Below are 19,338 nucleotides of genomic sequence, written 5' to 3'. Positions count from 1 at the left end.
AGCCTACCTTTATATGGTTCTCAATCAGAGGAAACGTCAAACACCTGTCCCTGATTGAGAACCATATAAGGCTAATTACAAATGACCTAAACATAGAAACACAAAACATAGAATGCCCACCCCAACTCACGCCCTGACCAACTAAACACATACAAAAATAACAGAAAACAGGTCAGGAACGTGACAGAACCCCCCCCCTCAAGGTGCCAACTCCGGACGCACCACCAAAAGTCTAGGGGAGGGTCTGGGTGGGCATCTGTCCACGGTGGCGGCTCAGGCTCTGGGCGTGGTCATGGCTGGATGACGGCTCTGGCTGGTCATGGCTGGATGACGGCTCTGGCTGGTCATGGCTGGATGACGGCTCTGGCTGGTCATGGCTGGATGACGGCTCTGGCTGGTCATGGCTGGATGACGGCTCTGGCTGGTCATGGCTGAATGACGGCTCTGGCTGGTCATGGCTGGATGACGGCTCTGGCTGGTCATGGCTGGATGACGGCTCTGGCTGGTCATGGCTGGATGACGGCTCTGGCTGGTCATGGCTCGCTGACGGCTCTGGCTGGTCATGTCTGGCGGAAGGCTCTGGCTGATCCTGTCTGACGGAAGGCTCTGGCTGATCCTGTCTGGCGGAAGGCTCTGGCTGATCCTGTCTGGCGGAAGGCTCTGGCTGATCCTGTCTGGCAGAAGGCTCTGGCTGATCCTGTCTGGCGGAAGGCTCTAGCGGCTCCTGTCTGGCGGAAGGCTCTAGCGGCTCCTGTCTGGCGGAAGGCTCTAGCGGCTCCTGTCTGGCGGACGGCTCTGTAGGCTCATGGCAGACGGGCGGCTTTGCAGGCTCATGGCAGACGGGCGGCTTTGAAGGCTCAGTACCGACGGGCAGTTCATGCGACGCTTGGCAGACGGACAGTTCAGACGGCGTTGGGCAGACGGGCAGTTCAGGCGCCGCTGGGCAGACGGGCAGTTCAGGTGCCGCTGGGCAGACGGGCAGTTCAGGCGCCGCTGGGCAGACGGCAGACTCTGGCCGGCTGAGACGCACTGTAGGCCTGGTGCGTGGTGCCGGAACTGGAGGTACCGGGCTAAAGACACGCACCTTCAGGCTAGTGCGGGGAACAACAACAGGGCACACTGGACTCTCAAGGCGTACTATAGGCCTGGTGCGTGGTACCGGAACTGGTGGCACCGGGCTGAGGGCACGCACATCAGGGCGAGTACGGGGAGAAGGAACAGTGCGTACAGGGCTCTGGAGACGCACAGGAGGCTTGATGCGTGGTGCCGGGACTGGAGGCACTGGGCTGGAGACACGCACCACAGGGAGAGTGCGTGGAGGAGGAACAGGGCTCTGGAGACGCACTGGAAGCCTGGTGCGTGGTGTAGGCACTGGTGGTACTGGCCTGGAGCGGGGAGGTGGCGCCGGAAATACCGGACCGTGCAGGCGTACTGGCTCCCTTGAGCACCGAGCCTGCCCAACCTTACCTGGTTGTATGCTCCCCGTCGCCCGACCAGTGCGGGGAGGTGGAATAACCCGCACCGGGCTATGTAAGCGAACCGGGGACACCATGCGTAAGGCTGGTGCCATGTAAGCCGGCCCGAGGAGACGCACTGGTGGCCAGATGTGTAGAGCCGGCTTCATGGCACTTGGCTCAATGCTCAATCTGGCCCGGCCGATACGAGGAGCTGGTATGTACCGCACCGGGCTATGCACACGTACAGGAGACACCATGCGCTCTACTGCGTAACACGGTGTCTGCCCGTACTCTCGCTCTCCACGGTAAGTACAGGGAGTAGGCGCAGGTCTCCTACCTGACTTCGCCACTCTCCCTTTTAGCCCCCCCCCCAAGAAATTTTTGGGGTTTCTTTTCGGGTTTCCAGCCACGTCTCCTTGCTGCCTCCTCATACCACCGCTCCTGGGCTTTAGCTGCCTCCCTCTCTTCAAAAGAGCGGCGATATTCCCCTGTCTGAGCCCAGGGTCCTTTTCCGTCCAATATTTCCTCCCAAGTCCACGAGTCCTGGTTCTTTGGCCGCTGCTGCTGGTTCCTCTCACGCTGCTTGATCCATGGTTGGTGGGTGATTCTGTAACGGGTGTCCTCCTCCTCTTCGGAAGAAGAGGAGGAGTAGGGATTGGACCAAAGCGCAGCGTGATAATTTGACATAACGAAGTTTATTAAAGTAAAGACGAAAAACCGAAAACACTTCAACAAACTACAAAATAACAAAACGACGTAGACAGACCTGAACATGGAACTTACATAAATACACGAAGAACTCACGAACAGGAACAGACTACATCAAACGAACGAACAAACCGAAACAGTCCCGTCTGGTGCAACATACACAGACACAGAAGACAATCACCCACAAACAAACAGTGTGAACAGCCTACCTTTATATGGTTCTCAATCAGAGGAAACGTCAAACACCTGTCCCTGATTGAGAACCATATAAGGCTAATTACAAATGACCTAAACATAGAAACACAAAACATAGAATGCCCACCCCAACTCACGCCCTGACCAACTAAACACATACAAAAATAACAGAAAACAGGTCAGGAACGTGACAGTTTGCTGATGATCTGGTGCTTCTCTCTCCAACCATTGAGGGGCTACAGCAGAACATAGATCTTCTGCACAGATTCTGTCAAACCTGGGCCCTGACAGTAAATCTCAGTAAGACAAAAAAGGTCCAGTTGCCAGGACCACGAATACAAATTCCATCTAGACACCGTTGCCCTAGAGCACACAAACAACTATACATACCTCGGCCTAAACATCAGGGCCACAGGTAACTTCCACAAGGCTGTGAACAATCTGAGAGACAAGTCAAGAAGGGCCTTCTATGCCATCAAAAGGAACATAAAATTAGGATCTGGCTAAAAATACTTGAATCCGTTATAGAACCCATTGCCCTTCATGGTTGTGAGGTCTGGGGTCCGCTTACCAACCAAGATTTCACAAAATGGGACAAACATCAAATTGAGACTGCATGCAGAATTCTGCAGAAATATCCCCTGTGAACAACGTAGAACACCAAATAATGCATGTGGAGGAGAATTAGGCCGATACCCACTAATTATCAAAATCCAGAAAAGAGCTGTGAAATTTTACAACCACCTAAAAGGAAGTGATTCCCAAACCTTCCATAACAAACCCATCACCTACAGAGAAATTAACCTGGAGAAGAGCCCTCTAAGCAAGCTGGTCCTGGGGCTCTGTTCACAAACGCAAACAGATCCCACAGAGCCCCAGGACAGCAACACAATTAGACCCAACCAAATCATGAGAAAACAAAAAGATAATTACTTGACACATTGGAAATCATTTATAGAAATACAGAGCAAACTAGAATGCTATTTGGCCCTAAACAGAGAGTACACAGTGGCAGAATACTTGACCACTGTGACTGACCCAAAATTAAGTGTCACGACTTCCGCCGAAGTCGGTCCCTCTCCTTGTTCGGGCGGCGTTCAGCGGTCGACGTCACCTGGTTTCTAGCCACCGCCGATCCATTTTTCATTTTCCATTTGTTCTGTCTTTGTCTTTTCACACCTGGCTTCACTTATTCAATTACTTGTTTATTATTTAACCCCCTGTTCTACATGTTGTATTTGTGAGTAATTGTTTGTTGTATTGTGGTCCGCATTGGGCTTGGTAATTCTCTTGTATTTTGATGACTTTGAGTAAAGTTACTTTTATTTACTCATCTCTGCTGTCTTCCGCCTGACTCTGCACCAGCTACACACAGACCTTTACATTAAGGAAAGCTTTGACTATGTACAGACTCAGTGAGCATAGCCTTGCTATTGAGAAAGGCTGCCAAAGACAGACCTGGCTCTCAAGAGAAGACAGGCTATGTGCACACTGCCCACAAAATGAGGTGGAAACTGAGCTGCACTTCCTAACCTCCTGCCAAATGTATGACCATATTAGAGACATATATTTCCCTCCGATTACACAGACCCACAAAGAATTTGAAAACAAATCCAATTTGATAAACTTCCATATCTATTGTGTGAAATACCACAGTGTGCAATCACAGCAGCAATATTTGTGACCTGTTGTCACAAGAAAAGGGCAACCAGTGAAGAACAAACACCACTGTAAATACAACCTATATTTATGTTTATTTATTTTCCCTTTTGTAATTTAACTATTTGCACATCATTACAACACTGTATATATACATAATAGCAACTTTTTTAAGTGTAATGTTTACTGTACATTTTTTATTGTCTATATCACTTTTCTTTATTCTCTATTTCACTTGCTTAGGCAATGTAAACATATGTTTCCCATGCCAATAACACCCTTAAATTGAAATTGAATTGAGAGAGAGATGTTATATGTCATAGTTTGGCTCATTAGAAGGGGGAGAAGGGGGAGGAGGTTGAATCACATACAGTATTTTTCTCTGGTATATGGTACTGATGTCAGGGTTATACAGTAAAGAGTGTTTAGGATTCCAATGACTCTAAATGTGTTATTGTTTCTATTAGTTCAACATTGTGCTTTAGCAACACAATCATTTTTTTGTCATGCCAATAAAAGAGAGACCGAGAAAGAGAGGTGGAGCTAGTGCCCTGAAAGGTTCTATTCTACGGTCGCGAGGTTCTGATCAGCTGCTTGCCTTGCTGTTGTAATTGGGTTCACATGAGAGGCTGGTGGTGGGACTCATTTCAGTTACAATCAGCAACAGCAGTAGTCTCGTGTTCAAATCTCTCTTTACTTACTCTCTCTAACTCTCTCCATCCCTCCTTCCCCTATTTTGCTCTCTCTCTCCCCTCATCTCTCTTTTTTTCTCCTTCTCCTGTATTCTCTCTCCTCTTTGCTCGCCTGTTGAGATTATTCACTCATAACTCAGAGGACCCAACATCCTAGCTGAGTCCAGACTGGAGCCATGGCTCCAGAAAAGGAAAGCAATGGTCTCGAAAACTACGCATTTGCTGTAAGTATAAACACAATTATTCCCGTGCTGGAGGATTATGTTGACATTTGCTGTAAGTATAAACACAATTATTCCCGTGCTGGAGGATTATGTTGACATTTGCTGTAAGTATAAACACAATTATTCCCGTGCTGGAGGATTATGTTGACATTTGCTGCAGTGACTTTGAGTAAAGATTATGTTCATAGTAAACCTAAAAGTTACAGGCTGTAAAGCATAAACACTGTAACATTTAGATATGTTTACACAATATTCAACAATGATAGTTTCTTAGTATCGGAGACAAACATTTGCGAGCGCCACCTATTACAGGTACAAGTTCTGAGGGAACACATGTAATGCATTTTCTGCACATAGATGAATGTGTAAACTCAAACAAAGAAACACATTCCAAGTGATTTTCAGCCTTGGTGATATATTGATTTCTTCCTCTTAACTAATTACCATATCATAACACATGTGGTACTCTTCAGATTGCATATTGTAGTTTTGTAATACTATAACGGGCTACAATAGTAAGTTAATCATTTCCAAGAAGTCTGAGTGAATTGATAAGAACTGAGTGACTTGAATTCCTTAGAATGGGTCTTGTTTATATGAATGCTACTTCAACCCAACAGTCACTTGTATACCTTGAAATAGGATGTGTGCTCTATTATGGATTTGGTTGAGCAGAATGAAGCTGAGAAGTGTTGTTAACTTTCTATATGGTTCCGCCGGTACGATCACCTGACCCGCAATTAGTCCCTCATGCATAACTTACTTATAATGGTTCTCTGGTGCAAATAATTGACCGCAAAATTACAGGAAACAGTAAGGGGCAAGAAAAAACTTGAAGGATACTGGGTTTCTATGCGAGATGTTGAATTTGTTGATTTGTTGACACATATATTTCTGATAAAATTGATTTAGTCCATGATAGCCCTGAAAATGTATTTAGCTACACATATTAGCCACTAATTTGTAGTTTATAAGTGTGTATATAAGTAGCTAATAAGGCTTTTATTTTCTGCATAAATATTGTCCAGAAATGTACATTGTACAGAAAGGGGCACACCTCCCCAACCCCATGATCAAAATCATATAATGTTTGCCTGAAATAAAGGATTTGTGTAGTATAATGAGATAAGAAATGTATTCATCTTATATCATATACTGTACGCTATACAGTCAACATTCAAGTCAAATTTGACATAAACAATTAGCAACTAAACTTCCATAGTGTAAGCAAACAGTCTACACACATCTCTGAGTAAATCTATTCAGCAAGCACTGATAGGCTGGCTTTGGTATACAACTATACGCGACACGGGTTTCCAGAATGTCTTAGCAAAACACTTTCAGTAAATAATTTAAAACCCCTATGGGTGATAGTAGCCCTTTCCTGCAGTGAATGACCAAAAGCGCCCTCTTTGGCCTCATGGGTGAAATGTTATTCGTATTTTTCATAATTCCATCATCAATAAAGATACTTTTTTAAAAACAGATGAAAATTCAGTGTTTCTATGTCAAACAGTTTTGTTATATTTAAGTCTTCTGTAATGTAAATAAAGTGTAATATTGGGATGCAAACTCAAAATCAAATACATTTCAACTCAATATCTGACATGGTATAGGTGTCTTCTTATTTTAAGCCCATAACCATGTGTGTGAGGTATATACTTTAGTTTCAAAGTAGATTTATTTAAGACTACCAATAATCACTCTGTGTGACCCTGATTTAGCTCACTGAATTAAAAGGTTTTAAGCCTATGTTATGAGCGATATTATGCCTGTGTTATGAGTGATATTATGTCTGTCAGACCCATTTGTGCCCCAATGAATGCGACCCTGGTCTCTGTCCTGTAGATTGATGGGCGTTTCTGTGATCTGGAGAAGGATGGAGAGGGCTCCGACCTCTCTGAGGAGGACGACAAGAACAAACTGGCTTACTGTGTCACAGACATCCCACCCTGGTACCTTTGCATCATTCTGGGCATCCAGGTAGGTCCAAGCCCTACTTTTTATAATTAGAGGCTCACTGGTCGAGGTTGGCCTGGGTGCAGCAGAGGATGGGCCTCCTCAGTGCTCCATTGATTTGATTAGGCAGTGTAATCAATTGGATGAACAGTCCTGTTTCCCAGGATTAATTTGGGCTCAAATTAAAAAGAAAGCCACCAAGTCACATGAGGACCTCAATCTTAAATATCCAACAGCGGGATGTTTGTTGAGGCTGATGGCAAATACTGTACCTGTACCTGTTATTTCAGCTGCTCATCTTGGCTTCAGTATCCTCGGTGGGTTTAACCCTCATGAGTGCATCTCCTCTTCTTCCTCTCTCCCCTCCACCCCTCCTTGTCTCTCCTCAGCATTGCCTGACAGCGTTTGGAGGGATCATCGCCATCCCTCTGATCCTGTCTCAGGGTCTGTGTCTGCAGCATGACAGCCTGACCCAGGGTCACCTCATCAGCACCATCTTCTTTGTGTCAGGCGTGTGCACCCTGCTGCAGGTCACCTTTGGAATCAGGTGAGGAGGGGAGCTGGGGTTGGTTGGATATGGCTTTGGGCCAATCATTCATCAGCAACAACAGAGTGACTGTTGACATAATGGGGGCCTACAGCAAGGGGAAGAAAGAACAAAGGGGCCAAACTTTATATGGTCAATGAAGATTGACCTTTAAAAGATAACCTCTTGTGATGGTGGAGTTACCCATGATATATGGAGACACCATACAGGTAGATGGCGAGGCTTGGCATCTCCTTGTTGTCTTGTCATGTTGGAATCAAAACAAAGTGCCAGGAATTCCATGAAATCAATATACTTTAAAACCAATGAAACCAAATCCAAACTGTGTAGACATGTTATCAGCTCGCTGATAATTACCCAAATAAACGCTAGACAGTCAGGGAGCAAAGAAAATTCCCAAAACAATGGATAGATAGAGAAATTTGTTTTGCAAATTTTGACGGCAAGGGAAAACATAATAATGTAGTGCAGCCCTCCAGACCTTGTTGAAGACCAAATGAAGCCCCCGGGGCAAAATGAGTTTCACACCCCTGAACTGGGCTGTATACTATGGGTTCTTAAGTTTCCTTCTAAGCCTCTGTTGACCTTTGGAGCATGTTTTTCAGGTCAGTGTGATGCATTAGCCTCACACAATAGGATATTATGCAGTGGGCACTGGGGCTTTAGGTTATTAAAGCATGTGCCATTATTGTGCACTAGCTAGGTCTTAGTATGGTATGCAAGTGCCAGATTTCTCTCAGAAACATCTATTTTCTGACTGAGAATGGACAACGAGAGTTGTTGTTCTGTCTATGGTGTACTGTAAGCAAGGTGTTGTTTTATCTATGGTGTACTGTAAGCAAGGTGTTGTTCTATCTATGGTGTACTGTAAGCAATGTGTTGTTCTATCTATGGTGTACTGTAAGCAAGGTGTTGTTTTATCTATGGTGTACTGTAAGCAAGGTGTTGTTTTATCTATGGTGTACAGTAAGCAAGGTGTTGTTCTGTCTATGGTGTACTGTAAGCAAGGTATTGTTCTATCTATGGTGTACTGTAAGCAAGGTGTTGTTCTATCTATGGTGTACTGTAAGCAAGGTGTTGTTCTATCTATGGTGTACTGTAAGCAAGGTGTTGTTCTATCTATGGTGTACTGTAAGCAAGGTGTTGTTTTATCTATGGTGTACTGTAAGCAAGGTGTTGTTCTGTCTATGGTGTACTGTAAGCAAGGTGTTGTTCTATCTATGGTGTACTGTAAGCAAGGTGTTGTTCTATCTATGGTGTACTGTAAGCAAGGTGTTGTTCTATCTATGGTGTACTGTAAGCAAGGTGTTGTTTTATCTATGGTGTACTGTAAGCAAGGTGTTGTTCTGTCTATGGTGTACTGTAAGCAAGGTGTTGTTCTATCTATGGTGTACTGTAAGCAAGGTGTTGTTCTATCTATGGTGTACTGTAAGCAAGGTGTTGTTCTATCTATGGTGTACTGTAAGCAAGGTGTTGTTCTGTCTATGGTGTACTGTAAGCAAGGTGTTGTTCTATCTATGGTGTACTGTAAGCAAGGTGTTGTTTTATCTATGGTGTACCAAAAGCAAGGTGTTGTTCTGTCTATGGTGTACTGTAAGCAAGGTGTTGTTCTATCTATGGTGTACTGTAAGCAAGGTGTTGTTCTATCTATGGTGTACTGTAAGCAAGGTGTTGTTCTATCTATGGTGTACTGTAAGCAAGGTGTTGTTTTATCTATGGTGTACTGTAAGCAAGGTGTTGTTCTATCTATGGTGTACTGTAAGCAAGGTGTTGTTCTGTCTATGGTGTACTGTAAGCAAGGTGTTGTTCTATCTATGGTGTACTGTAAGCAAGGTGTTGTTCTATCTATGGTGTACTGTAAGCAAGGTGTTGTTCTATCTATGGTGTACTGTAAGCAAGGTGTTGTTCTATCTATGGTGTACTGTAAGCAAGGTGTTGTTCTGTCTATGGTGTACTGTAAGCAAGGTGTTGTTCTATCTATGGTGTACTGTAAGCAAGGTGTTGTTCTATCTATGGTGTACTGTAAGCAAGGTGTTGTTTTATCTATGGTGTACTGTAAGCAAGGTGTTGTTTTATCTATGGTGTACTGTAAGCAAGGTGTTGTTTTATCTATGGTGTACTGTAAGCAAGGTATTGTTCTATCTATGGTGTACTGTAAGCAAGGTGTTGTTCTGTCTATGGTGTACTGTAAGCAAGGTGTTGTTCTGTCTATGGTGTACTGTAAGCAAGGTGTTGTTCTATCTATGGTGTACTGTAAGCAAGGTGTTGTTTTATCTATGGTGTACTGTATGCAAGGTGTTGTTCTGTCTATGGTGTACTGTAAGCAAGGTGTTGTTTTATCTATGGTGTACTGTAAGCAAGGTATTGTTCTATCTATGGTGTACTGTAAGCAAGGTGTTGTTTTATCTATGGTGTACTGTAAGCAAGGTGTTGTTTTATCTATGGTGTACTGTATGCAAGGTGTTGTTCTATCTATGGTGTACTGTAAGCAAGGTGTTGTTTTATCTATGGTGTACTGTAAGCAAGGTGTTGTTCTGTCTATGGTGTACTGTAAGGCCATGTATGGCACTGCCCAACTGCCCAGGTCCAACCTGGCCAACCATAACCTGACCCAGAGTTCTGCATCATATCATTATAACAGGATTAGGTAGGAATTTCAATCTTATTAGGTCGATAAACTAGCTCACATTAAGTCCACATTCCTGCAGGCAAAGATCTCCAAAAGCCTGGAGGTCAGCTGTGAGGAAAACAATGGATGTGTTGAACTCGCTAGTAGGGAGTGAAACTCCAGCACAGCCCTGATCAGGATATGAGATGTGACACATTTATACATGTCAGTTAGAAACGTAGGTAATTGTATTGTAATGCCATAGGAGTCAACATTTACACAGACAAACAATCACTTCACTGTATTTAGTGGGTCCATTGTCATTACTGATCCATCTGTCATCAGTAGTATAATTGAAAGTGGGGCCTAATGTATCAGAGGATGGAGACACACAGCAGATAGTCATTACATTAACCTGTAGGAGTCTTGATTGGAAAGACATGGTTTTTACATAATGTCCTCACAAGATTTGAATCAGCCCTTCAAGGCCTAAAATTAGATCTAGAGAAACAATGTGCTGTGTGAGTCAGGACATGCTGTTTGAACCTGGAGGTTGCATGTTTTGGATCGGGTTAGCTAAAGACTGGCACTTTGGCTGGGAGTTGATTGAGACTGTTCTCTATGGAAGGAAAGGAGGGGTTGATTCATAAAGGCAACCTTTGTTTGGATGATGTTACAGTAGTGCTCTGCATCTCAGCTCAATACTCATCTTTGACTACTACTGTACTAGACAAGTCTAGACTAGACAAGTACTAGTCTCTACACTTTAGACAGAACATCTTCGCAATTGTGATTTCAGACATCATACTTCCCCCTCTTTCTCTTGCGCTTTCTCTCTCCCTTCCCCCTCTCTCTTTCTCTCCCTAATCTCTCTCTCTACCCCTCAGACTGCCCATTCTACAGGGGGGTACTTTCACCTTGCTGGCTCCCTCCATGGCCATGTTGTCGATGCCAGAGTGGACATGCCCTGCCTGGACCCAGAACGCTTCCCTGGTCAACGCCACCTCTCCTGAGTATGTAGAGGTGTGGCAGAGCCGCATGCGAGCGGTGAGTGACACAATTATTACACGGAGTGAGAGAGAGAGAGAGAGAGAGAGAGAGAGAGAGAGAGAGAGAGAGAGAGAGAGAGAGAGAGAGAGAGAGAGAGAGAGAGAGAGAGAGAGAGAGAGAGAGAGATGGTGGAGCATGGCGCTTGTAATGCCAGGGTTTGCTTCCCGGAACCATCCATATTGTATAATGTATGTACTGACTTTAAGTTTTGGATAAAAGCGTCTGCTAAATGGCATAAACAGTACACAGGGTGTACAAAACATTAGGAACGCCTGCTCTTTCCATGACATAGACTGACCAGGTGAATACTTATTGATGTCACCTTGTAGAGTCATGCCCCAACGAATGGAGGCTGTTCTGAGGGCAAAAGGCGTTGCAACTCAATATTAGGAAGGTGTTCCTAATGTTTTATACACTCAGTGTATTTTATAGAGAGAGAGGGCATGTTTAGCCACGTCTGAACATTTCTTAATAACCCTTGACAACACATTATTTACAGGATTCCCATCTATAGGATTTCCCATCTTATTGTGATTATTGATTGTGTGTATATGCTTATGTGGTTTATTCCTCTACAGCTACAGGGCTCTATCATGGTGGGCTCCTTGTTCCAGGTCCTGGTGGGTTTCTCTGGCCTCATCGGTCTCTTCATGCGTTTCATTGGCCCCCTCACCATCGCACCCACCATCTCTCTGATTGGCCTGTCCCTATACGACTCAGCTGGAATGAATGCAGGGAACCACTGGGGCATCTCAACTATGTATGTACCTCTCAGTATGGTTATTTAAGTCTGATTTATGGGTTTTACTTCAAAACCCCCACAAGCCTGTAGTCATCCATCCTTGACCTGGAGAGCCATAAGGTGTGCAGGTTTGTGTTCCTGCCCAGCATTAAAAGATTCCCAGATTCAATTAATCGGCTGGATTTAGGGTTGTAACAAATGCATGTTCACCCTCTAGCTGTCCCAGACCAGGTTTGGCGTAAGCTATGAATTCATGCATGTCAATGGCTACATACTGTAAGATGGTACCCATGCTAAGTGCATAACTAGAGGGCACATTCTGCTTTGTGAACAGAGTTAGTCTCTTTCCTACAGGACGACTGCTCTGATCATCCTGTTCTCCCAGTACCTCCGACACATCCCTGTACCATTCCCCACATACAGCAAGACCAAGAAACTCCACACCTCCAAGATCTACATCTTCCAAATTCTACCAGTAAGTCCATTAGAAAATTAAGACTCAAAGCTGTTCACTGTTCTCTCAAGCCCTTATATAGGACCCAGAGTTTTCCATGGTCAGTTTCTGTGGTGTGGAAAAACTCCTGGTCCTAATAATGACTGGTGTAACATATTTACATGTACTGTATGTGACGTCTTCCTCAGGTGCTCCTTGGCATCACACTGTCATGGCTGATCTGCTACATCTTCACCATCTCTGACGTCCTGCCCTCACAGCCAGAGCAATATGGCTACCTGGCTCGCACAGACCTGAAGGGGGATGTCATAGTCCAAGCCCCCTGGTTCAGATTCCCATACCCAGGTAGGAGGCACAGCCGCTCAGGGGGAATCATAGGCAACAACTCCATAACCTGATAATCAGATGTTTGGATACATTTTTCCTGGTCTGGTCACATGGTCAGGTCACATGGTCAGGAAAAACTCAGGGCTTATCACCTATTCTAGCCCTAACCCTAACCTTTAGTACTATATGGGTAATGAATATGTATGGTTTATTGATATGTGCATTATTAAAAAGACCCTAATGTATTATACCACCCAAACTCAGGTCAGTGGGGCTTACCAACAGTGAGCCTGGCGGGAGTGGTAGGGATCTTGGCTGGGGTGATATCCTCCATGATAGAGTCGGTGGGGGACTACCACGCCTGTGCCAGGCTATCAGGGGCCCCTCCTCCCCCAAAGCATGCCATCAACAGGGGCATTGGCATCGAGGGGCTTGGCTGTCTGCTGGCTGGGGCCTGGGGCACAGGCAACGGAACCACCTCCTACAGTGAGAATGTGGGAGCATTGGGGATCACCAAGGTGAGATGGGCTAGAGGCTATTTTTCAGTATAGAATCTGTTTTTAGATGTTAAACTGAGCTGAATCAATGTTTTTTTGGAATATAGAACTTATAAAAGCTATTAGCTGTGAACAGTCTCAATAGACAATGTTCTCTTTTCTTGCAGGTGGGCAGTCGAATGGTGATCATTGCTGGTGGCGTCTTGCTGATCATTATGGGACTGTTTGGTAAAATTGGAGCCATTTTCACCACCATCCCCACACCTGTGGTTGGAGGAATGTTCTTGGTCATGTTTGGGGTCATATCTGCAGCTGGAGTTTCAAATCTGCAGGTAAACTCCTGTGGAGACTCAAACCAGTTTGGACAGTTGCCTAGGTTTATTTACACATTGTTATTGTACAATGGCCACAAGACATTTTGCATATGAAGGCTTTTTCATTCAGGTCTTTACTGACAAGTAGGGTTGCAAAATTCAGGTACAATTCTAAGGTTTTCCAGAAATCCCAGTTAAAATATGTCTGGTATCAGGAGGGAATAAGCAGGATCTCCGGGAATGCTCCAACCAGGATTTATGGAAAATATGGGAATTTGGGGAAAGTTTTGCAACCCTAATGACTGGTTGGCTCTGTTTATTTGTCATCTCCTCTCTCCTTATCATTTGACAGTATGCAGACATGAACTCCTCCCGGAACATCTTTATCTTTGGGTTTTCCATGTTTTCCGGACTTGTCATTCCAAACTGGATATTCAAGAACCCAGATGCCATAGCAACAGGTATCAGAGCAGATAACGCATGTAACACTGTAAAACAAAACATTCAAACTTCTTTACAAAAAAGCTGGGGGAAAAGCTCAACAGAAGATCAACATGGAGATATAAGGTTCCTCTAGTATGTGAATTGGCCCAGTGTGATGAACTGTATTCTCTTTGTCAGGTGTGGTCGAGCTGGACCAACTGCTGCAGGTGCTTCTGACAACCAGCATGTTTGTTGGAGGCTTCTTTGGGTTCTTCCTTGACAACACCATTCCTGGTAAGCTTCCACCCAGGAATAAGGGGGAATATCTATCCAACTGTTTCACATAGAGTAATGATTAGGTAAAGAGTAGACATATTCAGTGTTAGTTCATCTCCTCCCCAGACCTCAAAAACATTAAACATCTTTCCTAAGATTCACAAGTCTCTGTTATAGGTGAGTTGCAGCATTCTAACGCCACTGCTTTGGGCCACACAGGAACCAAGCGAGAGCGAGGCATCCTAGCCTGGAACAAGATCCACCTGGACGACTCCAGCAACACCTTGGAGAGTAGCGAGGTGTACAACCTTCCATTTGGAATCAGCTCTTGCCTCTCCTCCTACACATGGGTTCGATATGTGCCGTTCCTCCCTCTGAATGCACCCAGCTCACAGGACAAGCCCGGGGTGGACTCTTTGGAGACCAACAAGCAACCTGGGAAGCCAGAGCCCTCACATATCATCAGATCAGTGGCCCTATGAACACTGAGCAAGCCCAGACTCTGGCTAAAACAACAACAACAATAACAAAGGCAGCTCTCGTGACTTGGACCACCTGTCCTGCTCTTAAGACACTGTAAAAGAACGCAATCCATACTTATTTAGTCAGACATTTTCTACTCACTTCTTGGCCAGAATCAGATTAGCAGTAACCCTCGTTAGCCAACAAACGCATAGCTTTTCATTGTTTTTGTTTAGGCAGTGTCGGAGGTGTAACTGCATTAGAGCTGAAATAATCCACAAGCGGCTCCTGGCATTACCTATCGCACACATTGCCATTGGATGCCATTGGATGCACCCAGTAGCATTAGTAGAAATCCCATGCAGCCACGTTACAAGTTCAAACACTGGAATGTGGGATGTAATGTACATCTTAATTAGGTTGATATAAATCCCTATTATCCCTATTATGTTGACTTCCGGCGCCGACAGAGAAGGCCGCCTCGCTTCGCGTTCCTAGGAAACTATGCAGTATTTTGTTTTTTCACGTGTTATTTATTACATTGGTACCCCAGGAAATCTTAGGTTTTATTACATACAGTCGGGAGGAACTACTGGATATAAGAGCAACGTCAACTCACCATCATTACGACCAGAAATACGACTTTCCTGAAGCGGATCCTGTGTTTTGCCCACCACCCGGGACAATGGATCGGATCCCAGGCGGCGAACCAATACAACGACGCCGTAAAAGGGACAGACGAAGCGGTCTTCTGGTCAGGCTCCGGAGACGGGCACATCGCGCACCGCTCCCGAGCATACTACTCGCCAATGTCCAGTCTCTTGACAACAAGGTTGATGAAATCCGAGCAAGGGTAGCATTCCAGAGAGACATCAGAGACTGTAACGTTCTTTGCTTCATGGAAACATGGCTCACTCGAGACACGCTATCGGAGTCGGTACAGCCAGCTGGTTTCTTCACGCATCGCGCCGATAGAAACAAACATCTTTCTGGTAAGAAGAGGGGCGGGGGGGGGGGGGGGGGGGGGTATGCCTTATGATTAACGAGACGTGGTGTGATCATAACAACATACAGGAACTCAAGTCCTTCTGTTCACCTGACTTAGAATTCCTCACAATCAAATGTCGACCGCATTATCTACCAAGAGAATTCTCTTCGATTATAATCACAGCCGCATATATTCCCCCCCAAGCAGACACATCGATGGCCCTGAACGAACTTTATTTGACTCTATGTAAACTGGAAACCACATATCCTGAGGCTGCATTCATTGTAGCTGGTGATTTTAACAAGGCTAATCTGAAAACAAGACTCCCTAAATTCTATCAGCATATTGATTGTGCTACCAGGGCTGGTAAAACCCTGGATCATTGTTATTCTAACTTCCGCGACGCATATAAGGCCCTCCCCCGCCCTCCTTTCGGAAATGCTGACCACGACTCAATTTTGTTGCTTCCAGCATATAGACAGAAAATAAAACAGGAAGCTCCCGCTCTCAGGTCTGTTCAACGCTGGTCCGACCAATCTGATTCCACACTTCAAGATTGCTTTGATCACGTGGATTGGGATATGTTCCGCATTGCGTCAAACAACAACATTGACGAATACGCTGACTCGGTGAGCGAGTTCAAGTGCATTGGCGATGTCGTACCCACAACAACTATTAAAACATTCCCCAACCAGAAACCGTGGATTGATGGCAGCATTCGCACTAAACTGAATGCGCGAACCACTGCTTTTAACCAGGGCAAGGTGACTGGAAACATGACCGAATACAAACAGTGTAGCTATTCCCTCCGCAAGGCAATCAAACAAGCTAAGTGTCAGTATAGAGACAAAGTAGAGTCACAATTCAACGGCTCAGACACAAGAGGTATGTGGCAGGGTCTACAGTCAATCACGGATTACAAAAAGAAAACCAGCCCCGTCGCGGACCAGGATGTCTTGCTCCCAGACAGGCTAAACAACTTCTTTGCTCGCTTTGAGGACAATGCAGTGCCACTGACACGGCCCGCTACCAAAACCTGCGGACTCTCCATCACTGCAGCTGACGTGAGTAAAACATTTAAACGTGTTAACCCTCGCAAGGCTGAAGGCCCAGACGGCATCCCCAGCCGCATCCTCAGAGAATGCGCAGACCAGCTGGCTGGTGTGTTTACGGACATATTCAATCAATCCTTATCCCAGTCTGCTGTTCCCACATGCTTCAAGAGGGCCACCATTGTTCCTGTTTCCAAGAAAGCTAAGGTAACTGAGCTAAACGACTACGACTAGTGCTTTGAGAGACTAGTCAAGGACCATATCACTTCCACCCAACCTGACACCCTAGACCCACTCCAATTTGCTTACGCCCCAATAGGTCCACAGACGACACAATCGCAACCACACTACACACTGCATAAACCCATCTGGACAAGAGGAATACCTATGTAAGAATGCTGTTCATCGACTACAGCTCAGCATTTAACACCATAGTACCCTCCAAACTCGTCATCAGGCTCGAGACCCTGGGTCTCGACCCCGCCCTGTGCAACTGGGTACTTGACTTCCTGACGGGCCGCCCCCAGGGGGTGAGGGTAGGTAACAACATCTCCACCCCGCTGATCCTCAACACTGGGGCCTCACAAGGGTGCATTCTGAGCCCTCTCCTGTACTCCCTGTTCACCCATGACTGCGTGGCCATGCACGCCTCCAACTCAATCATCAAGTTTGCAGACAACACTACAGTGGTAGGCTTGATTACCAACAACGACGAGACGGCCTACAGGGAGGAGGTGAGGGCCCTCGGAGTGTGGTGTCAGGAAAATATCCTCACATTCAACGTCAACTAAACAAAGGAGATGATCGTGGACTTCAGGAAACAGCAGAGGGAGCAGCCCCCTATCCACATCAACGGGACAGTAGTGGAGAGGATAGAATGTTTTAAGTTCCTCGGCGTACACATCACGGACAAACTGAATTGGTCCACCCACACAGACAGCGTGGTGAAGAAGGCGCAGCAGCGCCTCTTCAACCTCAGGAGGCTGAAGAAATTTGGCTTGTCACCAAAAGCACTCACAAACTTTTGCAGATGCACAATCGAGAGCATCCTGTTGGGCTGTATCACCGCCTGGTACGGCAACTGCTCCGCCCACAACCGTAAGGCTCTCCAGAGGGTAGTGAGGTCTGCACAACGCATCACCGGGGGCAAACTACCTGTCCTCCAGGACACCTACACCACCCGATGTCACAGGAAGGCCATAAAGATCATCAAGGACAACAACCACCTGAGCCACTGCCTCTTCACCCCGCTATCATCCAGAAGGCGAGGTCAGTACAGGTGCATCAAAGCAGGGACTGAGAGACTGAAAAACAGCTTCTATCTCAAGGCCATCAGACTGTTAAACAGCCACCACTAACATTGAGTGGCTGCTGCCATACATGTAAAAAATGTATCACTTGCCACTTTAAACAATGCCACTTAATATAATGTTTACATACCCTACATTACTCATCTCATATGTATATACTGTACTCTATACCATCTACTGCATCTTGCCTATGCCGTTCTGTACCATCACGCATTCATATATCTTTATGTACATATCCTTCATCCCTTTACACATGTGTGTATAAGGTAGCTGTTGTGAAATTGTTAGGTTAGATTACTCGTTGGTTATTACTGCATTGTCGGAACTAGAAGCACAAGCATTTCGCTACACTCGCATTAACATCGGCTAACCATGTGTATGTGACAAATACATTTGATTTGATTTGATTTAATGATTTTAAATGTGTCATTATTTCTATAAAGCCTACACTTTGTCATTCTGAACTTTTAACATGGCTAGGATATCAGGACAGGTGTGGGTTCATGACAATGACTACAACAGCAGCTGCTATACATATTGACAGCTCTAACATCTGCGTGCACCATATCGCGCACATGTTGATTTTGTCGGCCCACACCAGACGCGATCAGGACTCGCAGTTTGAAATATCAAACAAACTCTGAACCAATTATATTAATTTGGGGACAAGTCGAAAAGCATTAAACATTTATGGCAATTTAGCTAGCTTGCTTGCTTTTGCTAGCTAATTTGTCCTGGGATATAAACATTGGGTTGTTGTTTTACCTGAAATGCACAAGTCCTCTACTCCGACGATTAATCCACAGATAAAACGGTAAACCAAATTAGTTTCTAGTCATCGCTCCTCCTTCCTTCAGGCTTCTTATTATTATTTGGACTTTATATGTCGGTTGGCAACCAACTTTAAGGTGCATTACCACCGATTGGAGTGTGGATCTCAGTTCATCTTTCAATCACCCATGTTGGTATATGCTCCTAAAAACCAATGAGAAGATGGAACGTGGGTATATGCTCCTAAAAACCAATGAGGAGATGGGAGAGGAAGGACTTGCAGTGCGTTGAGCGTCACAAATACAACCAAGTTATATTTTAGCGCCTGGCTACGCAGATGCTCGCTGACGTGCGCGAGCAGTGTGGGTGCAGTGATTGAATAACATGTATGTGTATTTTGCAGCGCTCGCGCACGCGACGCGTCCGGTATGGTCAGCATGTAAAGCAGATAAATGGCCCCCAAAAAATCTATGAAAAGCTCTGCGTTTGTCGGCTAACGAGGGTTACCGCTGATCGGATTGAATCCTGGCCCTTGTATAGGTTTGCTTTGTATTTTCTAAATGAACTTTTGGCAGGGATCTTTTGGCTTTTTGGGGTGTGAATACATTTTTGCTGTGAAACAT

The 19,338-nt window shown here is 45.3% G+C and overlaps 1 protein-coding gene across 1 annotated transcript; it reads left to right on the top strand.

Moving 5' to 3' along the window:
• Positions 1 to 4,887: 4,887 nt before the first annotated feature.
• Positions 4,888 to 14,614, top strand: LOC120065785 (solute carrier family 23 member 1-like). The gene is made up of 12 exons (XM_039016838.1): positions 4,888 to 4,935; positions 6,784 to 6,918; positions 7,284 to 7,441; positions 10,937 to 11,096; positions 11,678 to 11,859; positions 12,196 to 12,316; positions 12,484 to 12,640; positions 12,887 to 13,140; positions 13,287 to 13,451; positions 13,786 to 13,894; positions 14,055 to 14,150; positions 14,352 to 14,614. The coding sequence occupies exons 1-12, from the start codon at positions 4,888 to 4,890 to the stop codon at positions 14,612 to 14,614; spliced, it is 1,848 nt and encodes a 615-aa protein (XP_038872766.1).
• The last annotated feature ends 4,724 nt before the right edge of the window (positions 14,615 to 19,338 follow it).

Source organism: Salvelinus namaycush, chromosome 21, assembly GCF_016432855.1.
Source record: "Salvelinus namaycush isolate Seneca chromosome 21, SaNama_1.0, whole genome shotgun sequence".
Lineage (NCBI taxonomy): Eukaryota > Metazoa > Chordata > Actinopteri > Salmoniformes > Salmonidae > Salvelinus > Salvelinus namaycush.
Note: the sequence above shows the minus strand (reverse complement) of the source record. Positions and strands in the feature narration are given on the sequence as shown.

Excerpts from the sequence above, each read along its gene's own strand:
- LOC120065785 (XM_039016838.1), top strand. The coding sequence starts at position 4,888 with ATGGCTCCAGAAAAGGAAAGCAATGGTCTCGAAAACTACGCATTTGCT. Across the intron at positions 6,919-7,283 it reads GCATCATTCTGGGCATCCAG|CATTGCCTGACAGCGTTTGG; the intron begins GTAGGTCCAAGC and ends GTCTCTCCTCAG. Across the intron at positions 13,452-13,785 it reads CTGGAGTTTCAAATCTGCAG|TATGCAGACATGAACTCCTC; the intron begins GTAAACTCCTGT and ends ATCATTTGACAG.